At 43.8% G+C, this 23,382-nt stretch overlaps 1 protein-coding gene across 1 annotated transcript in view; it reads right to left on the bottom strand.

Moving 5' to 3' along the window:
• lrp1bb (low density lipoprotein receptor-related protein 1Bb) overlaps positions 1-16,738 on the bottom strand; it is a gene marked incomplete at both ends in the record, with an annotated part of 302,444 nt that extends 285,706 nt beyond the window's left edge. The window contains one exon of the mRNA XM_080019511.1: positions 16,642-16,738. Coding sequence (XP_079875637.1) covers positions 16,642-16,738 — 97 coding nt within the window. The remainder of the gene's footprint in view (positions 1-16,641) is intronic.
• Between the last annotated feature and the right edge of the window lie 6,644 nt (positions 16,739-23,382).

The raw sequence follows: 23,382 nt of genomic DNA, 5'->3' as shown, positions 1-23,382 counted from the left end.
GCTTGAAAATAAGGCTCGAGGACATACTTGTCAGGAAGACACAGTTGTCAACACAATTGCACGCTCTAATGGGCCGGGGGTTCATAAGGTGTAGTTCAACAGTGCTCAGAGGTCTCTCCGCCTACAGAGGCCCTCTGGTCAGGAAATCCGCCACATTACAGTTTGTGCAGATTAGCAATGGACTAGCAATGGACAATTAAGTCCATTGCTAGTTATGTTAATTGAGGGAATATAATTACCTTATCTATGATAGCACGATCCAAATCATACGCATAACGTTAACTACTTATAATGTGACAATGACCTTCTCAAAACATACTTGAGCAAATACAGATATATAAAATGCCTATTAAAAAGAGGGACCCTATATCCTCTATCAATCTGTCTAACTATAAACCCTCCTCCTGAAATGTAAGTTACATTAACTGCTCATGAAACCAGTTTACACTGTGCAAGCTGTGTCATTACCCTGCGAGACTCCATTGAATGGAAATAAAGAAAAACAAACTCCCCAGCAACTCATGTTTTGTGGAGTTTGTAGTGACGACGAAAATGCTATCAGGTTTGTGCTGAAAGGGCTTGAAAAGCAGTGAATTGCCTTTGACAGGTTAAGTGCGGACTCTACAACCTGCTTCTGGGAGATGTTGCAGATGTCAAAGAGACAGATGCCTTTTAAACTCCATCGATAGCGTCAGCAACATTAAATTTACACATGAAGAAGTTAAACCTCTCCATTTGGTTCCATTCATTGACCTGGAAATAGAACATAGGGGAGATGGGATCATCAAGCAACAGGACACACACAAACAAATATTTGCTCTGCTCCTCGGAATATCTCACAGCCCATAAACTACCAGAGGTGTAGAGCAAGCCAGTACAACAACAGCCGATGCCGGACAGAAAGAAGCAGCCTACATAGCTGCCCTCGGCCTTTGGTGAATACGGACGGAATAGAACGTCCAAAAAATGGTCAGTACAACCTCAAGTGGTGAGCATGGGCATGGTTACATTTGCTTGCATAGATACGGAAACATCACATCAGACCTACTGTTTAAGTCAAACCAGGCTGCACACATTCCAAAGACAAGACAATCTATCTGCAGAACTGAGAAATCCGCTAGTCTATGCAAGGCCAGCGTGACAGCAGGAACAGAACCGTAACCATCTGAATTCACTGTTGTTCTGGTGAAGGACCTGAATCAACGTGTAATTTACAGACAGTACAAATACGATGTTCTCTGTACAAATTATACGTAAGTTTGAGATGTGTGCGTGTCACGTTCTCCCTGTGACAATATCTCCCCGATCCACACATTAAATAACTTTCCGATTTGAAGTTCCTGATTCAACAAATCCACAGTCATTCATTAAACAGTAGGGGTGTCACAAAGCCGATTCCAAATCGAAAATTGATCGAGATGAGTGATTTAGGACTTCAAAAATCATAAGCAGCTTCGCAATTCTCCCCGTATTTTTATGGGGACTATTGTCCGACATGGATCTTTATCACCCCAATAAATGTGATCTCTAATGTAACATTATCTGAAAATAATCTGCGTACTGTATCGTTGGAGGAGAGCTTTTCCAGCTGAGCTGCGTGCGCGGGAGGGGGAGGGCGCTGAGAGTCAATAAAATGTGATATATTTTACAATATGTCCATTACAATTTGTCCACTTGCGTGGTTAGAACAGAGACCGGCAGCTTGTGAGAAGTGCCGGTGCGCATCGGTACACGCTCCATAAGAGTAGTAAACGTTATGGATGTGATTTGGATTGTGATATCCAAGATAAGATAATAATTAATAGTTAAATGGTGCTGTGATATGATGAGTAGAATTAGGTACAAAAAAGATTAGAGAAAAGCGTACAGAGCGGACACGGACGCAGTGGGAGAAGAAAAGATGCACTTGCATTAGTGTTGAAAAGTTTGTTTCTTTTCAGCGATCCCATGATCCAGCTCGCTGAAAAGAGCCTTACTGCTCCCAAGCATTCTTTTAACTATGAAATTGTATGAAATATAACAAAAGAATAACATTATTTATAATGATTCAATGTGACTGGACTCAAAGTTACTAATTGAGAAAAGTGTTTTTCTTTACAAATCAAGACTCGATATTCTAATGATGGCGTGTTTAAATCGAAAATCTCATCTAATCGTGACCTTAAAATCTCAAATCAAATCGAATCGTGGATTTAGAGAATCGTGACACCCCTATTCAATAGTCTGTGAGATCCCAGGTGCTTCCCGCAATAACACTGGTTGGTCTGGCCAAGCCTTTTGCACAAGAAAAGGGCGTAAAAATTTGTCATATGGCATGCTTACTCTTAAACCCATCAAGTGGAGTGAGATAACTTAAAAGAATTCATGGCTCCAACAGAGAAAACCATATGATGGACTGGGAGAGGGCAAAAATACTGCTGAGACAGGCACTAACGACGAAAAAGTCCAGTGAAATCCAGAAACAGGCGGAGTGAATGACAGACCTGGGTGGCATGGCCTTCCAAATATAACAACATAATAACATCCTGAAACAGCTCTCAGACCAACGCCAGGTCATGCACATGCTACCTTCTCAGTAAAATGCAAACCTTCAATTTAGCATCTGGCAACCGATTAAACCATCAGCAGAGAGCTGATTGCCAAGTGCAGGCGTCCCATAATACACAAATAGTTGTCGTGACAACCGAATTTGAGCTGTGCGGTCCATGTACCACACCAAAGCGTGCACGGGACACAGACAATGCTTTGTTGAGCTCAGAGCAATAAGCCACCGTCTTAAAGGACAGCAGCTTTAACAGGATCTGAGACACAGGTTCGATGCTCTAAAACCAGCTCCAAGTCCCACTGAGGAGCGACCGCTCACGTCACAGTACGTGCACATCGCAGCCCCATGTGAAAACGCTTTACGAGCAGGTGACTAAACACCGGCCCATTAGCAAAACCCTCATAACAAGACAAAGTCACCGCCACATACACCCTGATGGTGTATGTGGCGGTGACAGCGCCGTTCCCAAACAGGAACGGCGCTGCAGCACAAGCGGTTGACATCAGACACACACCCTGTGTGAGGGTCTGGGGATCTCTCCTGTAGGCTAGATCCCTGTTGGGAGATTGTGGCACAACCAGCAAGCTTAGTCGGTGGTGCACCGGGTTCAACCGGAGCCCTCCAAACCATCGTTGGGTACTGTGCATGTGCAGGAGACCCAGCAGCACTACTGCCTGGGTTGCTGCAAGCGGCCTGATAGCTTCATGATGGTCAGTGATGTCACTGAGTGGCCCATCCGCAGCTGAACTGCAAAAAAGGACAAAGAGGGCACTTCCGGGGTGTGTATTGGCTATGCTGCTCCCCACCGAGTATAACGAATACCAAAATAAGTCAGTAGAGTTTTGCCTATTTGTCATGAGAGGCGAAGTGGCTAAATCTAGCAACAAAGTGAACTCCCATTTCACCTCCTATAGCATAAAGTGGCGCTGGGGCCTTCTGGGACCTCGCTCACAATCAGGGGAGGGGGTTTATTTTACTCTGTTGATTGGGCGAGTTCTGCGATTGTCTTATCAAATTATCCAAAACGCTAGTACATGCAGACCACGTGAGCCAAAGATGCTACATTTGATAGCAAATTATTTATCATTCAACCCTAAAATCCAAACTACAGTGAAACCAGATATTGGCTCCACACATCTTCAACTGATGTTCTAACATTAAGTGGGAAGATATTTTCTTTAGGAAGTGCCTCGTGTTTATATCCATACAATGGCCTTACTGCTGTCAATACACATGTCCTCTACTCTGTGCCCTCTACTCTGTGCAGCATTGACTTGAGATTTATGAGCCAGGTACACCACCGGCATTACCACTGCTTCATTCATTCCATAGTGCAATCAAACCATTTTTTCAGCGATTCAAGCAACTGTTAATTGGAAACAGTGAAAGGAATGAAGAGGTCTATATAAAAATCATGCTGTTTGGATCATGTCCTTATTTACCCACGCACATATGCATGAAGTGATTTGACATCGATGACCACAACTGAAATAACTCAAATCTATTTAACATGACAACATAACCAATATGGTAGTTAAATGTAAATGGCTTATCCCCAAATTAAGCAAATTAAACCTTGGACAGTAAAAATATATATTTTTATATTAATGAATACATTTAGTCTAAAATAAAATAATATAATAAAATAATTATGAAATAATAATCTAGAAAAAAAAGAAAAGGGTTATCAACACAATAATGCATCCTTAAAATAAGGAAAATTTGACATTAAAGAAGATAGCTGAAATAATCTTAAACACACAAATCCATCAGTCACTTTATCTCAAAAGAATAAAAAGGGATAATACGTTTACTATAAATTCTCCAGCTTGTTAAAGGATTGTTTTTTTGTGTCTTTTGTGTTTCTTTTGTTAAAGTGTTTTTATGACTGTGCAAAGCACAAACCTGCTGAACAGACTATTGAGAGACTTACCACTCTGCCGCAAATCCTCACTGTGCGTGAATGCAGTCCAATGGGGCAAACGTTTAATCACTGTTCACAAAGGTTGTGCTATGAACAGCTATAAATGATGGGAACCAACATTTAAATAAAGCCCGACTTGATTCAAAAATTAGGCTACACCTGTTTGATGCTGCCATTACAGAGGGTTGGTAGATTCTACATGTGTCCCTTTCTATTCATTTATTTTATTAAACTTTTATTTATTTCACCTTATTAACTTTGCGTATTGGCATCTCGTGATGTTAATAGCGGCTGGCTTGTGTTGTTGATGATGGGAACAAATGCCATCTCTTTTGGGATAAAGACAGCGTGGTTTGTTTATGATGAACTGCCAGTCTCTCCCGGGCTTCAACAATCGGAGCTGACAGTTATGTGTCAAACTTCAAATAAGCTTGTTGGCGAATAAAAAAAATAATAATAATAAATAAACAAATAAACGTAATCGCTGTTTGCACATCCGCAATAGCAAATTTAAAACTGTTACTTCAAAAACGGCGAGGCAAACAAGAAAAACGTTCTTAACTGCAGGGGTGACGCACGAGTCAACAAACTAAACAATCTCGCAATCTGTTGCTCCGAAACAATGGCGCATAATTACATGTCAACATAAATGTCACTTCGGCGCAGGGAAGAAGGGAAGAATCAGGGCCGGGCGGGGGAATTCAGTCGTTTGACGGTAATTAATCACCTCCCCAGAAAACGGTGATCCTTTCAGTCTCAAAAAAAGAGAAAATAAATCCCTCCTTTGCCCCCCTCATATAAGTCTGCATCAGCAAGTGTGCTTTGCTTTGATGTGCGGTTACCTCACCTCACCCACGCTTTGGGGAGGGGAAACGAATGACTGACAGATGAGCAGGCGACGAACATTGAGAAAAAAGGAAAAGGGAAAAAAAGAAAAAGAAAACCTCACAAAAGCACTCACAGAGGCCAACCATCATGAAACCATTACCCGAGACAATACAGTCAATCTATTAACCTCACTGGTGGCTGAGCCAAAGGCCCTCCAGCCTCCACTTATTGGCTTACATTAAAAAAGACGCCTTACATGGCCGACTTTACAAAGTGTCAGCTGGGCCAACCCAGGCGAGAAATTACCCGCCAAACAACCAGATCCTTCTTTTTCACAGCGGTCAATAAAAAAAAATAAAAAAAAATTAATAAATATTTAATAAATAACAAATTTAACGAACCGGCCTCGAACCATCAGCGTCTTTTTCGTTTTTTGTTTTTAAGAGCTTGCAAAGCCTTTACGTCACGTAATGGGAGGAAATAACGGCCGTTTACGTAGGCACACTGCAAACACAACAGCGAAAACTATATCCCTATATGCCTTGACCTTTGGCTTTCAGTACTGTTACTATTGATCACGCTCCTCACACGTCACTGAGTTCAATTTCCACCAAATGAGGAGAAGTCATAGACTTCATTCTGGTGAATATTTATGTGAATGTGAAAATAATGAGCCAACCGCCAAACTTCAACCATTCAACCACAACTACAATTAAAATTGTTACTTCAAATCATTAAAAAAAAAAAATGTTAATCACAATCACATTGTTAGTTGGAGATATATATGCGTAGCCTTAGTTTTTAGGCACCGTCTGGTATTATGAGGCTCAACCCAATCTCTCTTCTGTATAAAATATAGACATTTTACATGTATATAAAATCTAGAAGTTGGGCTGAGGATTTGTCTCTGTCCGACCCCCGTTCCTTGCAAACTGGTAAGAATTTCAAATAACAACTACTTCATGTTGTTTTTTATTTGGTTGTGTAGTTATCGGGGGACAAGTTTAGCTGTTTCCATAAAGACAGACAGACAGACAGACAGACAGACAGACAGACAGACAGACAGACAGACAGACAGACAGATAGATAGATTGATAGATGATGGATAGATAGATAGATAGATAGATAGATAGATAGATAGATAGATAGATAGATAGATAGATAGATAGATAGATAGATAGATAGATAGATAGATAGATGGATAGATAGATAGATAGATAGATAGATAGATAGATATATAGATAGATAGATAGATAGATAGATAGATAGATAGATAGATAGATAGATGGATAGATAGATGGATAGATAGCTAGATAGATAGATAGATAGATAGATAGATAGATAGATAGCTTGATAGATAGCTAGATAGATAGATAGATAGATAGATAGATAGATGGATAGATAGATAGATGGATAGATAGATAGACTGACAGACAGAAAGATAGATAGACAGACAAATGATTGTCCTTCCATAAAAAATATAGTTATAATGCATTCCTCTTCTTAATGTCCTTGTCTATGTCTATCTGACTTTTCTTGTTGTTGTGTCTGTTACTCATTTTAAATCACACTTAAGACTACATGATGTCCAACAATGATGATTGTTAGTATTGTTGTATCGATCCTATACGGGTTGTTGGTCCATCTCCTCTTTATGAGGCCGGAGGCCCAGGCCCTTGCACGTGCTCTGGTGAGGAGGATAATGAATGGCGGTGAACCCGGTGGGGGAGAGCTTTTCTTAGCACAGGGCTCCCGACTCTGCGGGGTCTGTCTCGGGTGCACGCATCTCTTATCAGCCACGGAGCAGGGGGAGATACCCGTGACAGCCAACATGTTTGAGGCCCAAGCGCTTAATCTCTGGTCCCCGCGAACCGAGCGGAGCGAGGCACAACACCAAAGCGAGGGCCCGAGTGATTGCACGCATTTGAATCCAGGCACAGCGAGCATTGGGGGGGGGGTATGAGAGAAAACGAAAATATACAAGCGGTGCGAGAACTCCGCGAGCAGAGCAGAGCGCCGCTCTAATCGTATCAAAGGCTCCGACAAACAAACACCGGTGAACTGTGATGGATGGTAGCACAGTTAATAGGACTCCAAATCTAACACAGGAGGGCGCGTGTGGGGGCGGGGGGGCGCGACGATCAATAGCATTTCGGAAGCATGTTAGGGAATCATACCGAATCAGACTGATGACAGCTCGCGGCGATGTATCTGGAAATCTAATTTTAAACACGCAACGGCGCTGCATGCAAATCCTCGCGGGCCAGGCCAATGAGTGAGGATTTAGCGGCACGGCTGCAGGAGCAGAATTGGAGGTGACGACCCCCTCCCTCGTAACGCATGTTAAAAAAAGTCATGCTATGTCAGTAAGGACGCAGAAGACGTCTGGTGGGTTGAGCGGAAGTCACATGCATGTTAACTCATCAATTAACAAAAACAAAAAAAAAAGTGTCATGTCAGCAAGAAGGGGGGGTTAGCGATGACTTTCAATTCATGGGCCGTGCGATGAAAGGGCAGTGAATTCTCATCCTCAGCGGCAATCTCACAAATATTTTCGGTTCCGGGCTGAAAAAAATAAAAATAAGACAAAATAAAAATAGATAAACTCCACTGTCGCCGCGCTCTCTATCTGTGCAGGCTTGGACACTCACTCAGAGTGACTGGTTCTTTTTCCCCATTTGAAAGGATCAGACCGCCAGATTCCCGGCGCTGCCCAAGAATTCAGAGGAGCTGCTGGCAGCAGCAGCGGCTGCAGATTTGAGGCGGCCAATCATTGCCTCGCACAGGGGAGTGGAAGCGACGCCAGTAATTCTCAACCTTAGCCTCCTGCTCTCTGGACTTGACTGCGGTGAGCTCTGCCAGTCGAAGGGAGGTACAACAAGGATCCAACATTGACACTCATTTCAGAACAGCTCTTTGTGTGAAAGCGGCTGTGTGTGCGAGTATGTGTGTACGTATCCATGTTGTATCCCTGTGCGTGCTACACACGTGCATTTGCTCGTGGATGTGTCGGTTTGCCTTTTAACCCAGCTTAGCTGCCATCAATCCCCTCGCTGCTTTTCACGTCAATAAAAGACATTCCTCTGCATCTTTCGCTTCGGACGAGGTCCTTGTGTGTATCTATCATGTGGCTAATAGCAGGAATATACTGCGACTCTTTAAAGGCAGCGGCTTGTGAGTTGGACCGGAAACCGAATTGAGGCGGGGGGCTTTGCTGCTCGTGTGCAAAGCTGTTATCGCGTGGGCATTTTATGATTGAATCCATAAATGGGGAAATGATGGACTATTAGGGAGCTGTGAATTAAAATCAATCACTTGGATTGCTCAATAATTCTCTTCTCGGTCTGGGTGTGCATCAGTCTTTCTCCTTGGAAGGACACAGCGCAGCATCACCAACTGGCCTTGGGTTTGTCTGCTGAATGAGGCTGGTATGGGAGGTAGAGGGGTGGGGAGGGTGGGGGCGCATGAATCCTTCCCCTGTTCTGGCTTTTTCAGCGCCCGCACTGCATGATGGGGACCCGCGCCCTTGGTCTGTGCCAGGTGGCAGCTGGGACAAAGCACACACACACGCACGGGCATGCACATGCACGCGCACGCACACACACTCATGATACTTTCCACACGCACACACACAAACACCCCGTTTCTGCCCTGATATTTAAAAATTTTGAATCTTACGCAAGCCTGAAAATCTTGAAATAATAACAATATATTATAAGACAATATATTGTCTTATTTCTTTGGAGTTCGATTGACAGCTCTGGAATTGTCTGAGTGAGATGATTCAGCTAGTTTTGGCATCCAGCGATCTAAATTTGTCTTCAGCTGTCTTACTTAGAAACAATAGCAAAAGCACTTTTGATGGTCTCCATTCTGAAAGAAAAGACATTACACGGCAAATAAAATTCATGGCATCTTTGCTTGGTTTAAGAATACCTGTATTGACAATTTTTAACTGAATATTTGTATCTTCTGTTTTGACATTGATGTTTTTGCACTTCAGCAAGACATCCCCGTCTGTGACAAGACAGTAGTCATCATTTCACACACATAAATGCATACCAAATATTTCACTTTCACACTTTCAGACATGTGTGCAGTTGAGATAAATATTTAATTTAGCTTATTTTAAATCTAAATGATACATCAAACACAATGTAGTGCTTTGCTTATTAACTAGTCATTGACCCACGGATTTGGAAAGTCTCCACTAACCTTTCAGTCGGCTTCCAGGAAAAAAAATAAATAAAGTCAACCCGCTTGGTTATTCTTGTCAGTTTTCTTTCTTTTTATCTTTGGGTGAGAAAGATGTAAACATGTTGGCTGATGGACCTCTCTACTCAGACAGTTTGACTGGTGAAGCATTTTCAGCACAGCGGAAAAAGAAAAAAACATGATTGCTCGGGCAAAGCAATTTAGGTCGCCTAACAGCGTGCCAACCAAATAGTTATCAAATCAATCTAGGGGGTCCTTTTGACCACGCCCTCCTCTCAAGGACAGAAAACGTACACTATAACGGCTTTGAAAAACTGCCAATCAAACGTGAAGCTAAGTTGTCAAACTGTGGAGTTAAGGTCACATATCCTGGAAAATCAGCGATTAGCATAAAAGTCGCTTGGATGCGCAAAGCACCACCCATAGACCCACGCTAAAGCCCCTAATGCCCACCCCTAACCACGGCACTGCAAAAAAAGTGCATATACTCAGCTCCTCCTTAGTATCTTAACTCCACCTTATTATCTTTCAATTCACCCCTGTATAATGTAATACAACTCTCTGGCACCTGCAGATCACAGAGAGAATTGAACTGGAGAACTCTGACATAAAATGCATTGGTTTAGCACTGGTTTAGTTTTGCATTTGCAGTCAACGGGAATTACATATAAAATGTCGAGGTCGTTAAAACAAATGCGGTTCACTTACTGAACCGCGCACCTGTTTCTGTGGTCTTACTGCACTAGCAGTAAGACCACAAACATAGCAGGACCCATGAACAGACATTACAAATAGTTTGATCTTGGTGGTCTCAGCCGCTGCATTTCAGAGCAACTCAGAGATGGAGTGCATTTCATTAACAAAGGCTGAGAAATTAAAAATGCCATCATAGATTGAAGCATACAGTTCCCGGTTACAACGTGGCCTAGTTTGCCTGGCCAATGATCCGCCAAGACGCCAATTCATTGTGGTCTTATAGACCTCTTTTCTGGCTGGGGAGAAAATGCAGTCCTATTTAAGCTGGACTAGAAGGGTTGTCTGATAGTTTTAAATAACTGTGGAGGTTGTAAAGTGATGTCCACCCGGTGCAAATGGGTCCTGTCCGTGCCCCTTGATTTGTCCAGTAAAAATTTTACTGCAAATCTCTCACTCTCCACACCTTGCGTTAATTATTTGCTGTAGGAGGTTGTGGAGTGTTTTAGACAGGTTTTTGGCCGCAATTCCTACATTATACTATTGAGAAATGGCAACTGGCAACTGGCAGTAAGGATAATTATGAGAAGATTGGTTCAGTGGTGCACACTGAGTGTTGTCAACCGGTTAAGATGTGATCATTAGGCTACTGTCGATATCCTGTCCATGTGATGACTGGCCAGTCTATCAAATGGCGAGGCAAGCTGCTACATCTCTTTCAATTGTATCCAGACATAACATTTTGGAGGTCAGCCACATCCACTGCAGGAATTTTCATATATATATAGATATACTGTATGTATATACAGTATATATATATATATATATATATATATATATATATATATATATATATATATATATATATATATATATATATATATATAAGTGTATACAAATAAAACTGCCTGACGTGATAGCTTCTGAAGCAGACTAATTTCACACATTAAAGAAACTTAAGCAGTGATGTTCGCAAGCCTTACATTAATGTCTATAAAAAATAGTAGACATACTGGCCCCACCAACATACTATATCTGTACCACAATTTCTTGATTTATTACATCATTTTTGTCAACTGAGTAAAATCTGCCTCTTTTTCTTTTTCTTTGTTCCTTCCATATCCCTCACTCTCTCTCTCTCTCGCTCTCTAGCTGGCCAATGCACTGTAGTACTATCCCCATGGCAACAAACCCTCCGCACTACTTTTTTGCCTTGGTGACCATTTGGAGCATTTTCTTGGGGGGGGGGGGGGCATAATGTCAATCATACTGAATGGTCAAAAGTTAAACAAAGAAAGAGCAGCGCCGCGTTGCCATTTCCTGAAGGGCGCGTTCTCGCCTGTCCAGATTAGATGGACTCCATCGAGACCCATCGGCTCAATCCACAGTGACCCTCTGTTCCCACGGAGCTGTTTCTGTATGTACTAAGTACACAGACTTATACATGGGGTGGCACCCTTAGGGTGTTGTTTTAATACGATAGCTTATTCACCCCATCAATTTAACAGGCAGACTGTAGCACCGCATGTCCCCCCCCAGCACCAAACACCCCACTTCTCCTCTTCTACTGGGAGGCTCCTCAAACCTAGTTCTCTACCAACTTCTACCAAGGTTATCCCTGATAACCTGGTGAACATTTAATAATGTTGAACATGTTCAATGTACAACCATCGCAGAGACTGTTTAAATGTACACTACCATCAGATTCAACGCTTTATGTTTTTCTGCATTTATTTCCCCAATCACTGACATGCAGATCACTTCACACTCTTAAAATGTTTGGTTATGTTTTACAACCGGTATCTGGCTGAGCCCAGCACTTTGATTGAATTCCGGCAGGATTGGGCCTTTTCTGAAGACTCATTGATTTATTAATCGCATCTCAGATTTTGTAACATTTTAAGGTGGGGGGGTGGGGTCATGTCATACCCAACACCACCCAAATAATTAAGTCAAACCGGAAAATCAACACCAAACAAATCATGTGGGTTGAATGAGTTAGAACCTCCTTGGGCCAGGAATCGATGTCGAAGTCAATTTGCAGCCAATGGCTTTCGCGATCCCAGCCAATCTATCGCTGATTCAATTGTAGCCCGTTAAGACTGTACAGGGTGATACTGAGGTTGACACAATCAAAATCCAGCAGTTACACGGGTTCAATAATTGCGTTGTTCTGCAGTCAAGGCAGAAGTCCAGCAACAGCATCATGGGACGCAAGGACACGAGCTGGAAGCTGGGAGTACCTCAAGCACTACAGCTTCCCCTCTGCCCTGCGAAGCATATGAAGACTGCCTGACGGTAACTCTTCATTGACAGAAATGGGCACATTCCATCAGAGGTTCTCTGCATAGCTCATAAAAAAACTGGGTGCAATTCCACAGTAATGCAGTACATGCACCCGGGCAAAGGCTGCAGAGTTCGTGAAAATAAGAAATTCTTATGAAAAATATTTCGGGTGAAACTTTAAGTGTTAAGAGCTTGAATTTTGAAAGCATAGTCTCTGGCTTTCCTGTTGTTAAAAGGTTTCCCGATATCCTAGGAAAAAAAACGAACCTCTAACTAATAAACACACCTGGGTAATGCTGACGACTAAGCTAGTGTGGTGGTCTGATCCAGCTGAAACACGTAAGGCAAATCGTGACAAAGTCAATGAAACAGACTTTCCACTGCCTCGACACGCTACTTTTCAGCAGGTTCTCGGCTTTCATCTGGCCAGCTGCCCAATGCCCTGTTTACTCCGGGACTCTCTCCAAAGGTTGCCTCTAAACTCGGATCAGCACCGTGCTTTGTCCAATCGCCTGGTGGTGAGGGGCCCGGGGTCCACGGGTGTCTGAGGATCACCTATTGCTGAGGTAGTCAGAACAGCACATGTTAGAACAGGATGCGGACGGCACCAGAGGCACTGAAGAGACTTGACTGGCTGCGGGCTCATTTGAAGTGAATGTTTTCCAAACAGGGATTTGGACCAGCTATGAAAACAGGACTGAATCCAACCTCAGAAGATCAACACTAAGTTACAACTAAAGCAGTTTCCCTGCAAAGTCTGGACTCTGGCCGCCGCCGCATTATGTAACCTTAATACAGGGAAATATTATGGAATGCCTTTAGTTTATCAACAACAACTTGATTCCCTAGCCGTGGGGGGGGGGGTTTACATAATCCCCATTACATTGCAATTTATCATGTCTGTATGCAATTCCATAACCATTTTACTTCTTTCAAGTTATCTATTAAAGTCATGAGTTGCTTTTAACTGATGTGATATTAAGCAGGCCAAACACAGATATATTCAGCAGCGTTGAGAAGGCACTGAACTAAGTATCCAGAGTTAATGTTGTGAATGAATTAATGTTTCACTCCTGAAACTGAAGGGTGTCTACCTCCCCCCTGGAGAGGTGTTTTAGCTATTTCGAGATGCACCATAGATTTCCTGGAACGCTCTTTCATCCAGCAATGTATGAATGCAACTCTGTGTAGGTCATCATTAAGTACAAGGTCATGGAATTATTTCGTTAATCTTCATCTCAATCTTCATCTCTTTTTCCCCCCAGCTCCTTTGCTGGATCCTATAACACCCATAAACACACGGGCGCAGATGTATTCACATACTTACTCTGACCAACACACACACAGACACACACACACACACACACACACACACACACACACACACACACACATACATACACATACACATACACATACACACACACACACACACACACACATACTACTGATATGATCTGACTGAATTAGCTCCGAAAGAAAGCCTTCCCTGCATTAGTGGAAGGGGTTACACCTATCTGTGCCTTCCTCCCAGTAGCACCTATTTATAAAGTAGTTATATGTTCCCAACAACCTTGAGCCGGATGTGCTGGGTGATGCTTATCTGGTGCTGCGGTCACTGCATAAGATCAAGGGTACTTTGATTAAAAAGTAAATAAATAGATAAATAAATAAATGGAAAGAATCGCTTTGGTGCGGGGGTCCACCGCTCCGTCTCTACCCCACCCCCTCACGGTCAGTCTGTCAGAGCAGCATTGCGCCGTAACACTGGTTGAGCCCCGACACTCAGCGGGGGATAGGGACGACTGATGGAGGGTGAAAACCAGCCGAGGCACTTCAGAGACACGCCGGCGCTATTCTAGGGGTATGAGCTCGAAAAAGGCTTGACGTCCGCACGCAGGGAGGGTACTGTGGACTTCTCACTCGGCATTGCGCGGCGACGACTTTGCTGGTAACAAAACAAATGAATTTCAGACTAATTAGGCCAACAACCAGCTTATGGCTAAAAGACATGTGACACACTGTTATCATTAACTGATGTCTGGACACTGTGAGGGAGCCATTTCATCTGTTCTCCATAACAAAATGTTGTGAATGGTGTCAAAACTGCACCTGGTTTTGATTCCAACAGCAGTTGAATCAGATAGAGGTACTGTGTTATATTACTTTTTTGTTACACCCCACAAAATTGGTAATTGCGTCCTTTTTCCTCAAAATTCAGACTTTGCATGTGTGCTTCTGTACAAGTGGTATACTAGTGCTGTGCACTGATACTGATGTGATGAAGTTACTGATGTGGAGGCGGAGTAACATGAGGAGCGGTCCAGTAAAGCTCAGAGTGCATGTAATACGGACGCGGTGTTCCGAGTGCCTGCAATAAATGTTGAGCTCATGCAGTTAAAGTGAAGTCTCTGGATGTCCTTTTCATACACCAAGTCCTCAGTTCATATGGATCTATAACAGTGTGAATGTCAGGGTAATCACTGGTACGTGACGTGCAAATGTGACGATTACGAAAATGAACAACAAAAGTAAGCTTGTAACAATTTATTTTTTGGGGGGGTAACTTTAATACTATTAGTGACGTTTTATTAGTAACTTGTTACACTACTCTTTACTGGGGAAAGTAATATTATTACTGTCACGCATTACTGCCCAACACTGCTGTGTGTGTGTGTGTGTGTGTGTGTGTGTGTGTGTGTGTGTGTGTGTGTGTGTGTGTGTGTGTGTGTGTGTGTGTGTGTGTGCGCGCGCGCTCAGGGGAGTGATGATTTGGGTGTTGATTGAATTCTCAATATGTGAGATGAACCTCATATAATTTTTTTGACGAATGAAAAAAGGAATGTTAAACTCACATGAGGCGAGTTGCTTCGTGGCATCTAAATAAATTTGAATAAATTGGGGAATGTTAATCAACTAACACAGAAGACACCCAGCATGTTACAGCGACAGAATACAAGATCCAACGGCACAAACTGCATAAAGAGAACTTAACAGAAGTACAATTACATCAGCGATAATTCACTTAAATCAAAATAGGGCAATCGATGAGGAACACGTCTACAGTAAGAACAAAACAGCTCAGTCATTACAGCCATCTAGAATAATGATTGCAATAAACCACCAGACACAGGGAACAGAACAGCAGCTAAAATGTTCCAGGTCTTTTATTCTCATAATAGCAGAATGAGCCAATACTGAAATGTAGTTTCAGTATAGGGGCGGAATTGCCGAAATCGAATATCACAATATTTTTGGATGAATACCTTGACAACGATATGTCTCGGATGACTATCAGTGCTTTTAGGATATTCACACACAAGAAATACTTGAAAAACAATGATTGGTAATGTGGATATTGCAACCAGAGGCATTGATTAGAACAGTTAGAAAATGGCATTACTTTACCGTAATGCAGCCATAAAAACAACATTTAACTATATCTCGATATTCTGATAACAAAAATCCCAGAGGATATTTTGTGTCGTATTGAAATAAAGCTATTATATCGATATCTGGCCCAGCCCTAGTCTATTCCGTCAAGAATCTCGGTCCAGGACAGGTACTCGGGTAAAGAGTTATTGTAGTTAGTTACTTTCCACCTCTGATAAAGAGCGGTCTGCCTCTATTTGATGCGTGCGTTTAGGACGCGCCTCCAAACGCTGTCAATTATATAGCTCCATCCCTCCATCACTTAGACTGCGGTGCTTTAAGACGGACGGAATCGACTTCTCACGGCAAAATTCGGAATTTCACCTGCTGCATTCTAGGATACTGCAGCCCGTGCCGAGTGAGGTCTGCCTCCAACAGCACCGGGGACGTTCCTGAAAATGCAAAGCCTGTGCCAAGTTTAATGAGTCACAATTCAGATCGGACACCTCCCTGGCTCGTCAACCGCAAGCCCCCCTCCGCCCCAAAAAGAAAATCCACCGCAACGTTAGGATGACGAGCAAACTCGAAATATAGGCGATGTAGGCTCGTATTCCCATTGTGGAAGGGAAAAAAAAAAAAAAGGCAAATGCACAAGTAACACACATGAAAAGATAGGACAGAGCGCAGCGATCCAACAGAAAAGCAGGTAGAACGAAGTACCCGGAGCGCCAAGTTTCGGCGGACCGCGCACCTACGCGGAGCCCGCCGGTGCCCTTACCTTCCGCGGCGTCCGAGGCGGCGGCGGCGTCCGAGGGGGGCGCGACGCGCGAAAATAATCCCGATACGGCGAGGAGGGCGATGAGGAAATCGGACATGGTTGCCGGGGAGCTGTGCCACAGAGCCGCAGCGCGTCTCTCAACCGAATCCGGTGGAGTCTCTCTCTCCCTCCCGCTCCCTCTCTCTTTCTCTCTTTCTCTGTCTCGCTCCCTCCCTCCCTCCCTCTCTCTCCCTCTCTCGTTATTCGGTCGTGTGGTGGGACGTCAGTTGCAGCCGATTCGCGGAAGGGACCGGCAACGACGCTCCCCCGGGTCCGCACATCCACAGCGGTCCCGAGCTTCTGGAGGTGTGAGGGCGGCGGAGCCGTCCGAGGAGGGGAGGCGGCGGGGAGGCGGCGGGGAGGCGGGAGGCAGGCGGCTGGTGAGCGGCGGGGAGGCGGGGTGGGGAGTGTGGAGGATGAAGGATGAGTGCGTCTCTCTTGTCTTATTCCAATGATGGACGCTATCAAGGCTGACGCACGCCGCCCGGAACGAATGAATTAAAGAATGAATGAATGCCGCCATAATTCTGAGAGCATTCGTTGGTTTGTTCTGGTGCTATTAAACATATTGTTGTATAACTGCAGGTACTTTTTTTGCCGATACATTGCTATAGACAAGTTTACGATATTTTGCAGATATATACAAAAGACAGTGTATAGAGATTTACACAAGAAACAATCGTTTGCCATGTGGATATTATAACCAAGCAGGTTGACCAGAACAGATAGATAGAAAACTCATGAAATATTGCTCAGTCAGTGAATTCACATCAAGATAAATAGACCAAAGTAAATAGATTTGAACTGGATATTATTAGTCTACAATAGTAGTGGTGCTTGCCTAATAATTAATCATTTTACCATAGTGTTCAAATGTTACCAATATGTTCATGAGTAGAAAGTATTACACCGAGTAGGTGTAGATATATTTCTGACGTGAGAAGAATCCAAGTTGTGGATGCAGGGGAGTAAAGTGCAGCCTTTTAAAGAGACGCTAGACAGCCCACACATGCCAGACAGCCCATGGCTATGCCCATGGCTAGCATACCCTCACTGGACGTTTTGAAAATCTTAGCTAACCCCTTCACCCACAGAAAATACATCACGGTCAGGTTTGCACTGCTCAACTCTTCGAGCAGCAGAAGTAATTATCCTAGTATTAGGGAAGTGCTGTGCAAAAACCCCAAACAGCATAATATTTATTGATGACTGTCAATAAAATATTATACAATGCGTAAGAATACATGTTGCAATCTGTAAACCGTGTATGTATTGTATTGTATGTCAACATACACAATGGAGTATTTTGGGGTGGTTTTTTTCTCGATTATGTACAGGTCGTACAGATTTCATAAGATGATTATTTGTTATCTTCTTATTATCTCTGTATATGATAGTATATGTTTCATGTAATGCATGTATGTTAATACAAAACATTGTGTAAGTATGTGGTAATATCCAAAATATGAAATATAATTGTAGATTATTTTAGATGTTTTATTTTATGGTATTTTAGAATAGAGTTGTTGCAGTGAGTGAGCCCAGCTCTTTGTGGGAAATATGTTTTCCTGACTCACTCCAAAGATTACTTGACATGTGGATCGCAAACAAGAGTGGATTTAAAGTTCAAATTTTGATTGACCCACTGTGTTAAGCCAGAGTCTGAGCGTTTTCCTCAGGTATTGAAGGTTGAACGGCGTCTTTCACACTAACGGCAATGACTGTCCAGCCCTCTACCTTCCTTCCTGATCCCCTGAATGACCCTCATTATTTCATTTTTTTCCCATGTGATACAAATTCTCCTGCACCGAAGCCGTGTCATCTCCAAAAATCTGCTCTCCCCCATCTGCCTCTTCTGCTCACCTTTAGCCCTAATTAGCAACAGATGACCACCTATACACAATGACATCAGCTCACGTCCAAAGCCCTTATGCTAATAATGAGCACAGCCGTGCACCGAGAGGTCTTGCACCTGTCAATAAGCGTAATGCTCGCGTCGGACACGTGGGCTTGGTGGGCGTGCAGATGTGTCTGGAAAAATAAACAGACAGTGCGGTCGCATTGACAAGCTGGCAAATGGAACCATGCCGGCCGAGGCGACCTACTGTGACTGCTCCCACATTGTATGCGTCACCTGCTCGCGTTCCGGGTTCTGACATACTGTACATACAGGAGTGGATGGCCCTCCCAGCTGAGACATCACTACTTGAACCCTGGACACCCCTCTCTCTACAATTTCACGTAACACAAAGAGGGCTGTAAGCTCTGGTGTTTTCATGGTAGTTCCCTTGGATGAGCCGCTGCTAACTGAGAGATGTTAAGTGTTTCAATTGTACTTAGTTACAGCGGCTCGCAAGACCCTCGCCCTTGAGGAGCAGAGGCAACCGCTCAAGCCTTACTCCACCATAACCCCACCATACATTCAGGTTTACCATCAAACTTAATAATCCCCCATATGTGGATTGGCCTAAAGCTGGCGCGTGTTCCCGAACAGGGTAAATACGCCAGCTCCTTCAGACGTCCAAACCAATTCCATCTGTGGGGAGGAATCAGCCGGAATATGTTTTTCCAAATACGGGTTGACATTTGCTTTTTTTGTCAGTCTGTTGTTGTTGTAGTTGACAGTTGTTTGAACGGAGGAGTAGAAAATCCAATGGACGAACGTCACCCTCGCTTTTAGCATGGTGTGGGAGTATGGTGCCACGCCAAGACAGTAAATTGAGGAGGATCCAGGAGCAGCGAGAATTTTTAATCAAGCATCGGGACAGCAGAGCCAGTTGGCGTGGAAAAGGGAAAATAAATCAGAAATATGTCAAATTTGGCTGCATTCTTTGGAAAAGCACAAACAGGGAGTGGACCCTTTTGCTCCTTCAGGGAGAAAACGAGGGACGCGCCACTACGTCTGTGTGTCATTTGTTGAAACGTGCTTGCCCGTGTGAACGCGACATAGTCTGTGTGCTCATGAAGGCTTTTTTTGTCAGCAATGGTAGACAACACGCTGCGGGGATAAGCCACCATCACATTGATTAGGAGTCTTCAGCCACACTCAATAGCGCATAAATAAAGCAATCCACATTTTTTACCTTGTTTCCTGCAGCAAGCCATTTGTTTTATACAGAATTTGCGTCTTAAGCCGTTCGCTATCACTCCAAAATGATAAACATAATTGATTTTGTAACGCAAGTCCTCCAAGATGTGGGTAAGTTGTGCGAGGCTCCATTTTACCCTGCAGCTGAAACATACACCTCAAGAGGAAATGAGCGTCACACTATAATTCACACAAATACAGAACAACTGTAATGTCATTTCCTGTGGCGGTTTGAAAACACAAAGACATTTTATGTTAATTACCCCTGCATTAACAATAGTAGATAAAAAAAGATCTCCAAAAGCCTCTTTTTTCATATTCAGGTGCCAGGGACTTATCATGATCTCGGTAGGAGAGGAAAACATTTATATTATTAAATATTTGTCTATTTAAAAAAAAAAAATGTTTGAAATATGCCGTTTTAATTTATTTTTTCGACCTCAAGGCAACAAATTGATAGCTCACAAATGCACACACATATACACACGGGTACTCACACACAAACACACACACACGCACACACACACACACACACAGGTGCACACGCATGTGCGTTCACAGACACACTTCCTCACAGTGCTTGCAATACATTCTGATCTCCAACTTACTACTGCCATCTAGGGATACCTCAAGCTGTTGGCTAAATATATCCCATGTGCTGTGGAGATCAATCTCATATTACAGCCCAATTAATATGTATGCTCATACATACAGTGGCAAAAACACCAATATAAAAACAAGCAAATCTTTCGGTGTTGATTGATTGGTTGCCAGTCAACTGGAATGGCTTCTAATACACTACAGCCAAGAACCAGAGTACCTGGTAAAAAAAACTAAAAACACGCAACCATTGGGAGAAAGCATAATCTCCCGCAGGTGACCTCAATTCGGAAATCTACCGTAACTTAGGCCTCGGGAGTATTGGGGCGTATTGGCCCCTTATGAAAATACATCCTCTACCCCAACCAATACGTTGGCCCCCCTGCCGGAGGCCCTGGAGGTCTAGCTGCTATGCCCATACAAATCACCATTATCACCATACGCTGTTGTCTGTAATCAAGGTTTGCCCTCTATCTGTCTTCTTGATATTTGTAATAGGTAGTGATATATTTAGAGATGGTGGTATAGGTAGAGGTATCATTTCCCACCAGTGTACTATCCAGTACGCCCAAACACAAGGGTCTGTCAATCCAAAGGTTCTCAATGTGCCATGCTATGCCAACTAAAGCCAAATTCCAGAATTAAAAGCATCAATGAGTGTTTCTTCTTCTTCTCTTTCTCCTTCTTCTTCTTTATCTCTGGATCCTGGCGGACAATAAGGCGAGAGAGATTATTGCCTTGGCTCTCAGATCACAGCTGGAGCCCACTCCCACCCGATGATGAACCCAATCTCAGCTCTGCCTCACAGGGGGGACTGGGGCCGCATTCACCTTATTGCAAGTCTTTGTTGCCCGAAGATACACACACACACATACACACAAAAGAGCTCACTCAGCGTGGACTGACGTGCACACAAAGGCATGAGCACAGGTGCGGTGATGTGTACAAAAAGGAAAAGCACAGACAAACACACTGTCTCTCTCTCTCTCTCTCTCTTTTGCACACACACACACACACACACACACTCACACAAACTCTCACTGTCAGACTCCGCCATGGCAGGCTATATAAATCAATCAGCCACAACATTAAAACCACTGACAGGTAAAATAAATAATACTGCTCATCTCGTTCCAATGGCACCTGTCAAGGGGTGGGATATATGAGGCAGAACGTGAACAGTCAGTTCTTTAAGTTGATGTGAGCATCTTTGACGAGGGCCAAATTGTGATGGCTAGACGACTGGATCAGAGCATCTCCAAGAACAGGTCTTCTGGGGTGTTCCCAGTATGCATCGGTTACTACCTACCAAAAGTCATCCAAGGAAGGACAACCGGTCGTGATCGAAGTCTAACCCGTCTGGTCCGATCCCACAGAAGAGCTACTGTAGCACAAATTGTAATTAAAGTCAGTGGTGCTATGATAGAAAGGTGTCAACACCACAGCTTGCTGCGTATGGACCTGCCTAGCTGCAGACCGGTCAGAGTGTCCATGCTGACCCCTGTACGCTGCTGAAAGGGCCTACAATGGACACGTGAGCATCAGAACTGGACCATGGAGCAATGGAAGAAGGTGGCCTGGTCTGATGAATCATGTTTTCTTCTACATCGTGTGGATGGCTCCAACTTCCAGGACTTAAAGGTTCTGCTGCTAACGTCTTGGTGCCAGATACCACAGGACACCTTGAGAATTCTTGCGGAGTCCATGTCTCGATGGGTCAGAGCTGTTTTGGCGGCATTGAGGGGAACTACAAAATATTAGCGGTTATAAGTGGTGGTTTTAATGATGTGGCTGATCGGTGTAAGTACAAATGGCAGATTTTCAGAGAGAGAGAGAGAGATGGAGAGAGAGGAGTGCGATATAGAGAGAACGGGAGAGAGAGGGAGAGAGAGAGGGAGTGAGAGAGAGAGGCATAGACACAGTGGGGGAGAGAGAGAGGGTGATGGGGGGAGAGCTTGATGGTAGGCGGGGGGGGGAAGTCTGGGTGGCGAGGGGTAGGGATGCAAAGGAATGAGCCAGGCGGCGGGAGGGAGGGAGGGAAGAGAAAGAGAGAGAGGTACAGCTGCTGGTGATACCTGGCTAATGAGTAATAGGCGGGCGGCCGCTCCCTGATTGAGATTTAAGAGGTGTGGGCCGGCCGAGCCGGAGGGAGGTCAGCCACGCTGGTGAGTCAGCCGACCTTTCTGAAAGCCCTTCACCCCCCACCTGCCTCCACGCTGAGCCCATTATCCCGACAGTCCACACCGGCTTTTAATTGGGCCTAATGAAATTAACATGACATTACCGTCACGCGATAAAATAGCCATAAAATAAACAGCTCAAGCCAATGACACAGATGTCTGTGTGAAGATGTCCAATTTATGTCAAGTGTTTTTTGTTGTTGTTGTTGTTGTTTGTTTGTTTGTTTGTTTGTTTGCTGGCAGCCATATTCCGCTTCTAACTAAAACTGACAGATGCACTTTGCGGTGCTTCTTTTCGCCAGCTGTGGCAGAGGGCTGCAAATGCTTACACGCACAGACACACGCACACACACACACACACACACACATACACACACACACACACACACACGCACAGACACACACACACACACGCGCACGCATGTATGTGCGCACACTCACAGTTCCTCAGCAACATCTAAATAGGTAATTATCTGACTTGTGCGAATTGGGAGATGGTAGCCAGTGGAGTTCACACGATTATCAAACAACCATACATTTGAATATTAATTGCCTTTTCCATTTTAAAAGAGCGGAACTGAGTGTGTGTGTGTGTGTGTGTGTGTGTGTGTGTGTGTGTGTGTGTGTGTGTGTGTGTTTGTGTGTGTGTGTGTGTGTGTGTGTGTGTGTCTCGGGAGATCTACGGTCACAGCACGGGCGTCTTTGTTTGTTTTACGCGTCCAATGAGCCTACGCGAACCCACGTTATTTATAAAGCCCTTTACGTACTTGCTTCTAGCCAGTCAAGGTGACGACCTGCATTCTACTGGAGCGTCTAATGCTAAAAATCAACACT

The sequence above is a fragment of the Zeus faber genome (assembly GCF_960531495.2).
Source record: "Zeus faber genome assembly, chromosome: 18".
Classification (NCBI taxonomy): domain Eukaryota; kingdom Metazoa; phylum Chordata; class Actinopteri; order Zeiformes; family Zeidae; genus Zeus; species Zeus faber.
Note: the sequence above shows the minus strand (reverse complement) of the source record. Positions and strands in the feature narration are given on the sequence as shown.